This window comes from Scyliorhinus canicula, chromosome 15 (genome assembly GCF_902713615.1).
Source record: "Scyliorhinus canicula chromosome 15, sScyCan1.1, whole genome shotgun sequence".
Taxonomy (NCBI): domain Eukaryota; kingdom Metazoa; phylum Chordata; class Chondrichthyes; order Carcharhiniformes; family Scyliorhinidae; genus Scyliorhinus; species Scyliorhinus canicula.
Genome location: NC_052160.1, coordinates 64,629,398 through 64,641,828, shown reverse-complemented (window position 1 = coordinate 64,641,828; position 12,431 = coordinate 64,629,398). Strand labels below are relative to the sequence as shown.

The 12,431-nt window shown below is 46.2% G+C and overlaps 1 protein-coding gene across 2 annotated transcripts in view; it reads left to right on the top strand.

Moving 5' to 3' along the window:
* The first annotated feature begins 1,193 nt into the window (after positions 1–1,193).
* LOC119978701 (60S ribosomal protein L3-like) overlaps positions 1,194–12,431 on the top strand; it is a 31,546-nt gene continuing 20,308 nt past the window's right edge. For both annotated transcript variants that reach the window (XM_038820513.1, XM_038820512.1), the window contains exons 1-4: positions 1,194–1,303; positions 1,543–1,735; positions 8,007–8,175; positions 10,865–11,000. In XM_038820513.1, coding sequence (XP_038676441.1) covers positions 1,301–1,303; positions 1,543–1,735; positions 8,007–8,175; positions 10,865–11,000 — 501 coding nt within the window. In that variant the 5' untranslated portion in view covers positions 1,194–1,300. The remainder of the gene's footprint in view (positions 1,304–1,542; positions 1,736–8,006; positions 8,176–10,864; positions 11,001–12,431) is intronic.

Below are 12,431 nucleotides of genomic sequence, written 5' to 3'. Positions count from 1 at the left end.
GTGGATTGGCCATGATAAATTGCCCCTTAGTGTCCAAAGGCTAGTTGGTGTTACGGGGATAGGGTGGAGGAGTGGGCCTCGATGGGATGCTCTTTCGGAGGGCCAGTGCAGACTCGATAGGCCGAATGGCCCCCTTCTGTACCATAGGGATTCTATGATTCTTCTTTTTGCCGTCAGTGAGATTTATGTTTGTGGGGTGGGTTGTGTGGGATGGTCAGGGTCAGTGGGGGTGGGGGTTGGGGGGTAGGTGGGGAGGTGGGGGGTAGTTGAGAGGGGGTAATGTCATTGTTCGACTTTGCTGGGATTTTAACATTCCTTCTTTTCACAAACTCCGTGATCCGACAGCTCCCCATCTCTGTAATCACCTCCAGCCCCGCAACACTCCAATGCTGACTGCTTATACATCCTCATTTTTACTCATTTGATCATTGGGAGGCTGTGCCTTTCAGCTGTCTAGACCCTAAGATCTGGAATTTCCTCACTAAATCTCTCCAGTTCTCCAAATCTCTCTTCTCGTTTAAGACTCTCCTTCGAATCATAGAATCCCGACAATTCAGAAGGAGGCCATGCAGCCCATCGAGTCTGCACCGACCCTTCGAAAGAGCACCCTCCCCATGAGCACCCCCCCCGTCTAGCCTGCCCTATCCCCGTAACCCCACCTGCACACCCCTGGGAACTAAGGGGCAAATTAGCATGGCCAATCCATCTAACCTGCACAGCGTTGGATATACATCTGTAGTGAAGCTTTTAGTCATCTTTCTGGATATTACTTTATGTGGCTTGGTGTCAAATTGTGTGTGATAATGGTCTTGTAAAGTGTTTTGGAACATTGAACCATGTGACAGAAGCTTTATAAATGCAATGGTTACATTTGAGCTGTGCCATTAGTAAAAATTATAATAATTTATTAAAAATGCATGTGTGTGGTTGTGTACTATTTGACAGGCCGAAAGCCAAATGATATTTAGAGAGACAGCACACATGGCATTTGGCTATTATTATTTGCTTTATTTTTTTCAGGCTTTGATGAATCTCATGAGGGGAAAAATAAGCATCTTGAAAAGTTGCCAGTGACCATTTGTAATGTTGCAAGCAGCTTCGGTGACACCTGGCTTTTCAGTGTCTGCAATTGTTATGATGTCAAACCTGGGCAACCACCCTGCTCCTAAAATTAATACGTGGGGTAATGGAGCCATGAGCTAAATTTGTGACTTTATATTAAGTAACATCTTAAGGATGAGCTGATTTCAGCACTTGGAAACTGCCTCTTTCAGCTGCTCGCTAGTACACAGTCCACACCATGGTACGTATACTTTCTCCATTAGTTATATGGTGAAATACAGCATTTAATTCTTGGATCTTCAGGAAAATGGACCCGAATATATATTTTATATTTTATTGTTTTTAGCAGGTGCTGTAATCTTTAGCGAACGTTTTTCCAGATAATTTTAAATGTATGCTCCCACTTTGGATTTTCAATCGTCGATGCATGTGTGGGTGGACATGTTGTTAAAAAAAATTAAGCTGTGCTTCTGTTTTCAGTCACATCGCAAGTTCTCGGCTCCCCGACATGGGCACCTGGGTTTTCTTCCTCGTAAGCGAAGTTCCAGACACAGAGGGAAAGTGAAAAGCTGGCCGAAGGACGATCCCAGCAAGCCTGTTCATTTGACAGCTTTCCTGGGCTACAAAGCCGGCATGACTCATATCCTGCGGGAAATACACCGGCCCGCACAGAGTAAGGATTTGGATTATTTTAGTGTCCCGCGGTTTGAACGTCCGCAGCTCTGACGGTGTAGTGCTCGGTTAGTACAGCAGTGGGGTGTCAGATTGCTTAAAGCACTGGAGGACGTGGGAATTATAAATTTGTTAGGGCAGCACGGTAGCACAAGTGGCTAGCACTGTGGCTTCACAGCGCCAGTGTCCCAGGTTCGATTCCCCGAGGGGGCACTGTGTCTGCATGGGTTTCCTCCGGGTGCTCCAGTTTCCTCCCACATTCCAAAGATGTGCAGGTTAGGTGGATTTGTCCAAAACGGTTAGGTGGGGTTATTGGGTTGCAGGGATAGGATGGAAGTGAGGGCTTGTCGGTGCTGACTCGATGGACCGAATGGCCTCCTTCTGCACTGTATGTTCTATGTTTGTTCAATGTTATGACTCCAAGCTGAGAGAGTCAACCATAGTTGAATGTTACTGTAAAGTCTCAGGCAAGCGACCACTCGGAAGCAACGACTGTAGAAATGTTTTGGTTTAGTCTCCTTACTATTTTCACCCCTTACTCCCAGAAGGGTCTCTCGTGTCCTGGCCCACACCCGGGCTGGGGTATTTATGTCCCAGCAGTTCTAGGAACTGTGAGGCCACAGGGTCTCTGAGGTTGCAAATCCCTGGGCCTCCTGTAGGGTTATAACAGTTGCTGCTCAAGCCCCACTCTAGAGGAGTGAACATAACATCTAGGCTGACACTCCAGTACTGAAGGAGTGCTGCACTGCCAGAGTTTCTGTTTTTCAGATGGGACTTTAAAACCATGCAAGGCCCCATTTCCCATCTCAGGTGAGCACAAACGATAATCCTGTGGCATTATTTGAAATGCAACAGGGGCTCGAAGCTCTGGAATTCGCTCCCTAAACCTCCCTACCCCTATACCTCGTTTTTTTCCCTCGGCCTACTTCATGGCATTTGACAATCTGCCATAAGATTGCCTTATGTAGCTCGGGCTGTCAGGCTTTGTTTCATAAATGCCCCTGCGAAGCATCTTTGGACATTTTATGAAGTTAAAGGCACTATATAAATACAAGTTATTGCTGTTGAAGTACTTTCTCTCTTTTTCATGTCAGTTATTAATGCCAAGCAGCTGTCTGATGTCCTTCTAGTGTTCATTTTGATCTTTATTAGTGTGGCTTGGGTTTCACCATCTGTTGCATTATATTTTGCTGTTAATAATTGTTTGCAACTGAATTTCTTTTTGAAATTATGTTTTTTAAGGTTTTACGTTTTGACAAACAACGTAACAAAACCACAAGAATGATACAGCTCAGCAAGAAAAACAATGGCTCAACATATATGAATAGAGAGGGGACCAGGAGAACAACAATATAATTAGCTCGACACAATCATTCGATATGACTTGATGTCTCTATAAGCCCAACCAGAGAACAAGGGAGAACGAGGATAGGCCATGAAACCATGGTGAAATGATGCCAATCTTCCCATGCAGCGATTTTAAAAATAAATCATTTTTATGGAATGAGGGCGTCGCTGGCCAGGACAGCATTTGTTGCCCATCCCTAATTGCCCTTGAGAAGGTGGTGATGAGCTGTCTTATTGAATTGCTGCAGTCCCTGAGGTGTAGATACACCCACCGTGCTGTTAGGGAGGAAGTTCCAGGATTTTGACTCAGTGACAGTGAAGGAACGGCGATATATTTCCAAGCCAGGGTGGTGAGTGAATTGAAGGGGAATCTCTAGGTGGTGGCATTCCCATGTATCTGCTGCTCCTGTCCTTTTAGATGGTAGTGGTTATGGGTTTGGACAGCGCTGCAGAAGGAACCTTGGTGAGTTACTGCAGTGCATCTTGTAGATGGTACACACGGCTGCCACTGATCATTGGTGGTGAAGGGAGTGAATGTTTGTGGAAGGGGGAACAATCAAGGGCCTGCTTGGTGTTGAGTTTCTTGAGTGTTGTTGGAGCTGCACTTTTCCAGGCAAATGGAGAGTGTTCCATCACACTCCTGACTTATGCCTTGTAGATGTTGGACAGGCTTTGGGGAGTAAGGAGGTGAGTTACTCGCCACAGGATTCCTAGCCTCTGACCTGCTCTTGTAACCACAGTATTAATGTGGCTGGTCCAGTTTAGTATAAGGGGATCCTTTGCCTCCTAAGAACAGGTCACCAAATTGGTCAACCCCTGCTTGCAACAACCCCCGAAAACTTGCATCCAACCCCTTGGTGCCAACCTATGGTTATCGCAGATTGGTGCCACACCGAGGCACCCTCCAGCCCCAAGTGCTGCATCCATTACCCCCACACCCTTACGGCCTACATCACCATTGGGCTCACGGAACTCTGTCTACCTCCTGTCTACCCTAAAAATCACGTCGACCAACCTTGCTATCTCCGCCCGCTCTTCTTTTTCCCTATGTGCCCGAATTGAGATAAACTCCCCTGACCACCACCTTGAGTACCTCCCACAGCGTGGAGGCCACGACCTCCCCCGTGTCATTTAGCTCCATGTACCCCAGAATGGCAGCCCGCACTCGCTTGCACGCCTCCCTATCCGCCAACAACCCAACATCCAGTCTCCACTGCGGGTGGGGCTGCCCCCCCTACCCTCTGCGCCACGCGCAATTCCACTCAGTGCAGAGCGTGGATGGAAACCACAATCGCTGAATACTCCGAGTTGACCACCCCCGCCAGCAATTCCTTGTCTAACACAAAAAAAACCAATCCAGGAGTACACCCAGTGCACGTGGGAGAAGTATGAAAATTCCTTCGCCCTTGGCCTACCAAACCTCCACGGGTCCATGCCCCCCCATGTGCTCCATGAACCCTTCAGCTTTCCCACCACTGCAGAAACCTTCACCGACTTCGGACTCAACCGATCCAAACTCGGCTCTATGACCGGATTAAAATCCCCCCCATAATCAACAGATGCAAATCCAAGTCAGGAATCTTCCCTAACACCCGCCTCATAAAGTCTACATCATCCCAATTTGGGGCATAAACCTTTACCAAAACCACTGGCATCCCCTCCAGCTTTCCATTAACCATCAGGAACCTCCTCCCCGAATCCGCCACAATGTTCCCCACCTTAAACGCCACCCACTTATTCACCAGCGCTGCCACCACCCTCATTTTTGTGTCCATACCCGAGTGGAACACATGCCTCACCCATCCTTTCCTCAATCTTGTCTGGTCCCCTATCTTCAAATGCGTCTCCTGCAAAAACGCCATGTCCGTCTTCAAACTCCTCAAGTGCGCGAGCACACATGACCGTTTGACTGGCCCATTCAGCCCCATCACATTCCATGTGATCAGCCTGGTCTGGGGGGCTCCCCAGCCCTCTCCCCTGCGATTGGCTATATCCCTTTTTGGGCCAGCCCCGGCCCATGTCACACGACCCTCAATTGTCCACCATCATCAATCCTTTTCCTACTGCACCACATCGACTGCACCCGTATCAGGATAAACGGCAAAACCACTCTGCTTTACATTGCTTTATGTTCAACAGTTATACAATTTCCAAAAATTAATAGCCCACCCCAGTTGGACTTGATCCAATCCTTGTAGCTATTAATTGTACCTTGACCAATGGAGTTTACGTCAGGCAGCATGGTGGCTGTGTGATTAGCTCGTGATTTGGCCCCATCCTGTCCTCTGGCCATTCGTTATTTTTCAAGACCCTGTATCCACTGTCTCTTGCTCTCCCCTACTCCCATTTCTCTTATCTCAGTTGGTTCCTGCCCGTGCTATGGTCCGTCTGAGCACAGGATGCTGTAGCTACTGATAAGAACTGCTTATTGAGCTGGCTGTATTATTGCTGACCACATTATTTGTCTGATCCTGTCTTAGGGATGTGGTCAAGTTAGCTGAAATCAAGGGCAGCACGGTGGCGCAGTTGTTAGCACTGCTGCCTCATGGCGCTGAGGTCCCAGGTTCGATCCCGGCTCTGGGTCACTGTCCGTGTGGAGCTTGCACATTCTCCCTGTGTTTGCATGGGTTTTGCCCCCACAACCTAAAGATGTGCAGGGTAGGTGGATTGGCCACGCTAAATTGCCCTTCATTGGAAAAAATTAACTGAGTAGTCTAAATTGAAAAAGACAAAAAAGTTAGCTTAAATCACATCTTTAGAGCATGCTTGTTATTGCTATGTTCTAAGAATACATGGTTAATAATGGTTAATAAAGATTACTGGGAATACTTTATATGATTAGTTTCGATAGGGGCTGGTTTAGAACAGGGCTAAATCACTGGCTTTGAAAGCAGACCAAGGCAGGCCAGCAGCACAGTTCAATTCCCGTACCAGCCTCCCCGAACAGGCGCCGGAATATGGCGACCAGGGGCTTTTCACAGTAACTTCATTGAAGCCTACTCGTGACAATAAGCGATTTTCATTCTCATTTCATCCTCAATAAACTAACGTATGTAGAGGTGTTCTAGAGTTATCCTAGCTATCCAGTTTTAAGGGGTCTCATCTCAAGACCCCCCCCCCCCCCCCCATCACAAATGAAACATCGAATAGAGGTGAAAAGTAGCTACATGATACAAAAAGGGCATGAAAAAGGACCAGAGTCACAGTCAGATGACGAATTGTCATTTAACAAACTGGTCATTGCGGATGCAACAAACCGTTACTGGGTAAAAATGGAGGTGAACACTGGTGTTACCAACTAAGACTTATCATCTTAAAACCCTCAAAGATAACACTTGAAACCTACTCTGGGGAAGTAGTGCCGTTGAGGGACCATATCGATGTAAATGTGCAACGAAAAGGACAGAATGCAGACTTGTCCCTGCACATCAATCTCATGTTGGAGTCCAAAGTAGGTCTAAGTAAAAGCCTAAAGAAGCTGAGACGACAAAGGCTCAGCATACGGTAACACGTGTGGCTCAGGATCAAGAAACAAAGGATGAAGAGCTTATGGAAGATGTCTATGAATATTTTGACAAAAATGAAGATCAAAGATATACTGAAAAAGTCGGTGAGGATGTCCAGAATGCAGTTATGTGATCCCTTTGTAAATTCTGAACCACAGAGGAACAAGAAATTGAGGGACAACTCTGCTCCTGATCATAAGGAACTCTTGAGTTCATTGGAAAGAACATTCAATTTGGAAAATGAGCTGCTGACTCCCATCATGTATCAAGGGTCAACAAGAATAAAAAGATTGCTTTTCGTAAACCACGGTAGCCCGAAAAGGGCACAAACCCTTTTGGAAATCTTCAAGAGCAACAGCTTCAACTAGAGAGGTTAGAACTTTCATTCCAGAAACAAGACCGAAAATGCGAGGGTGAATATAGCGAGAATCAAACTCGAGGGGAGAGACTCAGGGTCTGATGGAGTCAAGTCACAAACTGGAGGTGGCACCACAGAGGTCTGTGCCATGGGATACAGGTAAGTGAGGCCCTGGTATACAGCCAGGAGGTTGCAGTGGTTGGCAATGAAAAAACAGATCTACAGCATGGGGCAAGAACTAAAGAGGATGGAAATAGAGCTTGAGCGGTCAAAGAACTCCAACACCCGCAGAACGCCAGCTCCACCTCACTCCAACTAAGATCTATCCTGAGTGTACCATGCTCAGCAGTGCAAATGAAAGTTCGAAATAAAATGAACTATAAAGGAAATACAACTGGGAGTAGAGAAGAAGAAGAGGCTAGCTTCTGACGTGAAAACACAAAAAAGCAGACACATGAGGTTCTACAGCCTTATAGGAATCAACATCCTCCAAAACGTCTAACCTATTGACTGTTGTGTTGCTTAATTGTTCATATTATAAATTTTCATCATTAACATTATATTGTGTGTCATTGCACTCTGATGTAAAGGGGAGGAAAGTGTTGTGTATTCATGTTTGAAGGTCACATTAAGAGTTTGGTCATGTGATGTATTGATGACATCATCTCCAGTTTGGGCATGCTAACAGTCAGGCTATCTCAGCAGCCTGTTGAGTAAACACCTTCCCAATAAAGCTCTTGTTTGCTGCTTGTACATTTGTGATCTGCAAGCCTATCCTTTAAAAGTACTGAGAAGTTTGCTTACTTTCAGGGACACTGCATCATGCGGTCAAATGCAGCAGCCATTTTGTGTAGTGCAGTGCCCCACAAATAGCCTGGTATAATCGAGGGAATAACCTTCCCTCATCTGTAATTTACTCACTGTATCGCTTAATGAAAAGCATTTGCAAACAAACCAAAATTGATTTGAGAAATTATTTTGCGGAGTGGCACCCTTTCTATGTGCTTTGAGCTGTTTTGAGGTGCAGAGCATGTTTTAAACCTGATTTTATAACATTACAGAGATTTCAAAACGAGAAACAGTGGAGGCAGTTACTATAATTGATACTCCACCACTGATAGTCGTTGGGATTGTTGGGTATGTGGAGACTCCGAAGGGACTGCGGACGTTTAAGACAATCTTTGCTGAACACATAAGTGACGAATGCAAGCGACGTTTCTACAAGAACTGGTAATAAGAATTTTTCAATTATATTTATCATCCCCCTTCTTGCTTCGCGTGTACAGATAAATGTGAGTGGATGAATGGATGGTCAAAAGAAGACAGCCTGCAAAGTTTCTGGCCTGTGTTGGTTTGGTGTCTGGTATCTCATTGGGGATGCAGCCCATTTGGACAGACACTCCATGGGAAACATACAATAGTGAAGGATCAGGAAAGAACATTCGGCCCATCAAACATTAGTTACTCTCCCAACTCAGCATCCAATTGCATTTTGAATTTTCCCTTGTGTATTTAACACATCTCACTTCTGACTATTCCAGGTGTTTGCCAACCTTTGAATAAAGAGCCTTAAGGCCTTTCTATCTAGCATCTACAGAACTTGGGAGCTTCCCCCCCCCCCCCCTCCCCCCATCCCCACAGCCTTAATCTGTTTTTTCTTTCTAGACTGAGGGGTTAATACTTCCTCATGCAAACATTTTTTCCTAGTTCTGACTACCCAAAGTAAGAAGGCCTATACCCTCATTGGGTTGACTAATAGCGTTGCAATAGGGTAGGCCATTCAGCCCCTCAAATCTATTCCACCATTCAAATAGATCATGGCTGATCGAGACTTGACTTTATTGCACATTTACAGTTAGGCAGGGCAATTGTGGGATGTACAGATTGTGGGGGTGCAATTTTACAGCCCCGTCTTGGTAGGAATGGGGCAGGAGAATGAGGCAAGCTGTTCAAAGCTCCATTGACTTCGATGGGACTGGGAAATCCCGCCAGCAGGAAGCGTTCAAGCATTCCGCTCCAGGAAATTGTATCGCCTTCCTCACAGACATGCAGCATCTCTTCTAGGGGTCGAATTTGACTTTTGGAAAACCACTGACCGTTTCTAAACTTGATCGATTGCCTGCCTGTACCTGCAGCCAATTTCATGTGCCCCCTCTACTACTGGCTGACTGCCTGTAGCCCATACCCATTGTTGATTGCATGCCACCCGTACATGTGCCTGATCCATGTGTCACCTCAACCTGTGGCCTTTTGCCTGCAGTGATGGCCAACGTGCTGCAGCTATGATTTTTGAGAGCGGATCTCATTAACATGGGGCTGGTGAGTCGGGATGGGGAGGGGAAGGAGATCATCAAACAGGTTTCCCAATGCAGCTCACTGGATCGGCCTCACCCAATATTGTGTTGTTCCGACTGCCAGTAAGTCAAGTGTGGATGTGATTCTCCTGCAACCCTGGGACACACTAAAATAATGCCAAACGCAACCGTGGCTGGTTCTCCAGCTCATTCACCGGGGGAAGTGGTTGTGGTGTACACAGCACATGCTCTGACCAATCCACCTAAAATAGAGCCTATGATGGACAGAAAGCGGGGGAAGGGGGGGGGGCGAGGGAAAGCGGGGTTGGGGGGAATTCAGTGAATGTTGTCAGACTCTTTCTTGAAGGTTAAGCTACTAACCCGATTTTGTAGCCATTACCATTCTTTCCAGAAACATTCAAACTCTCCATCCCCGATGAACAGTGGCAGCGTGTGTACAATCTACAAGATGCACTGCAATAACTCACCAAGGTTCCTTAGACAACACCTTCCAAACCCACGACCACTACCGTCTAGAAGGACAAGAGCAGCAGATACCTGGGAACCCCACCACCTGGAGGTTCCCTTCCAAGTCACTCACCACCCTGACTTGGAAATATATCGCCGTTCCTTCACTGTCGCTGGGGCAACATCTATCCTGGAACTCGCTCCCTAACAGCACCATGGGTATACCTACACCTCAAGGACTGCAGCGATTCAAGGAGGCAAATCACCACCACCTTCTGAAGGGCAACTAAAGATGGGCAATAAATACTGGCCGAACCTGCGATGCCCACATCCTCTAAAATGAATTTTAAAAAAATATCAGGAAATGGAAATGAAAAATAAGCCCCCGCCCCTCTCCCGCCCATGATGAACCCTTACTTACCACATTTGCGGTTTTAAAACATGCAAGCCATTATTATCACTAACGTCCAGTCCTATAATAAATTTAAAAACTTCAATCACCTCTGTGAAAGCCCAAAGTGAACAATCCCTAGTGTAAGATCTTGTGTTGATGAATTTACTGTGCAGCTTTACAAACAGAGCTATGCAGAACAGGAAGATTCCATGTGTAGCCCCTAGCCTGTGTTAAACCTGCGCATGACCTGGAATTAATTGAATCGGCCACGCTCCTATATGAAGAATGGCCACTTCAGCAGGAGACCAGAGAGCAGCTGGCAGCTCTGAAATTCTATCCAGCATGAATCAGAAACTTTACAGAGAATAGATCAGGCATGAGGTCCTCAGCCTGGTCCATAATGGTTTACTGCAGGTCGGCAGTTGTCTCTCATAAATCAATTAAATCCTGATTCTGACTTATAATTAAATTATTTGTTGCATTTTTCCGAACACGAATTGTGGGCATCCATTTTAAATGGCGAGAGGTCTAATAGTCAGCAAGATGGGACTTTAAAAATTGGGCCAGAGACAAAAATGGACTTCACAGAAACTGCGTTCGGTTTCCCATGTGATGGGCGTTTGCCCATAAATTGAGAAAATCCAATTGGAAAAGCTAGGCTTGTGGTGGGACCTTTGTTGTCTTTTGGCTTTGAACTGAATGATCAGTTTATATTCAGTATTGTATATGCCACAGCGTGTCTCATACATTCATTCACCACTAGGTGTAAGAGTAAGAAGAAGGCCTTTACTAAATACAACAAGAAATGGCAGGATGAAGCGGGGAAAAAGCAGCTCGAGAAAGATTTTGAAGCCATGAAGAAGTATTGCACGATCATCAGAGCCATTGTTCATACGCAGGTGGGAACTGTTCTCTTTCTCCATTTTCCATATTTACCTTTCCCACGTCCAGTTACTCATATTTATATGGATGTTCTACAACAGGGATCAGGGTATGGACCAACATGACTCTCATGCAGAGTTGCTCAGTTGACTGTCCGCATAGGCTCATAGCACTTAGAGCAGGAGTAGGCCTTTCGGCCCTTTGAGCCTGTTCCACCATTCAACAAAATCATGGTTGTTCTGGTTGTGGTCTCAACCCCACCACCCTGTCTGCCCCCCCATAATCATTGATTCAAAACTCTGTCTAACTCGGCCTTAAATATATTCAATGACCCAGTCTCCACTGCTCTCTGGGGAAGAGAATTCTACAGACCAACGAGCCTCTGAGAGAATTTATTTTTTCCTCATATCAGTCCTAAAACAGCTATTATTCTTAAACTGTGTCCTTTCACTCTAGTCTCTTCCAATTGCATGTTAAACATGAACGATGGAAGTTTAAATTAATAGCGTGGCTGAGAACATCAGCCTCTCACTAATATTTCAAACCTCTATGGGCGCAATGTACCAAAATGGGAACAGTGTCCTGTAATGCGCCCAATTAGGCGGGTATTTCCCGGTGCTTGGAGCGCCAAGAAATACCACACTATCGAACAGTCACTCGGGTAGATTGGGGCCTCAGTGGGAACGGTTGGCTGAGGCTGCACTTAGTCCAGTTTTTTGCTCTAAGGAGCTCCACTTGCTGCCACTCCTCTGTGGCATCTAAAAATGGCATCCTGATCTCTGAATCCCCTGATGCGATCCCCGAACGACCCCCAAGCCCCAACTCACTTAGAAGGAGGTCCTCTTCTCCCCCACCCCGCATCTGTGCAAGGTACCCAACCTGCAGTACAGTAAAAATGCTAGCTTGGCACCACCAGTCTGGATGAGCCCCTGCCAATTGACAGTGACACCTTGGCACCTTGGCAGTGCCAGGCTGGCACCCAGGTGGCACTGCCAGGGTATTAGGCTAGCAGTAAAAGGGTGCCCAGGTCCTAAGTCCAGTTAAAGGTACAGTCTGCCCTGTAGTATTCTCCACTTTCATTCCCTTTTCAGAATCCTCCTTACAAACCCCGAAAACTTCCATGGGATTTCCTCACAACTGCCAACATGCTGAATGAAGTGTTGCACTTTATTGCAATGGTAACACCTAAGGCTTCAATTCTGACTTCCACTATCAGTACCTTCATTCCCGGTCTGAGGAGGAAATCTTGGAGCATTCCCAGCTATCCATTCCTTACCTTAGCTACCTTCTATCCTTTCACTCTCCCACTTCCTATCCTTTTCAAAATTATGGAAGTGATGGATCAAAGGTTTAAATTTATGGATCAGCTCATAATCATCAGTGATTATTGTTGCCTGTCGAGCGGCCATAACCCTTTGGTCTTCAACATAGATTCTTATCACAGAGCG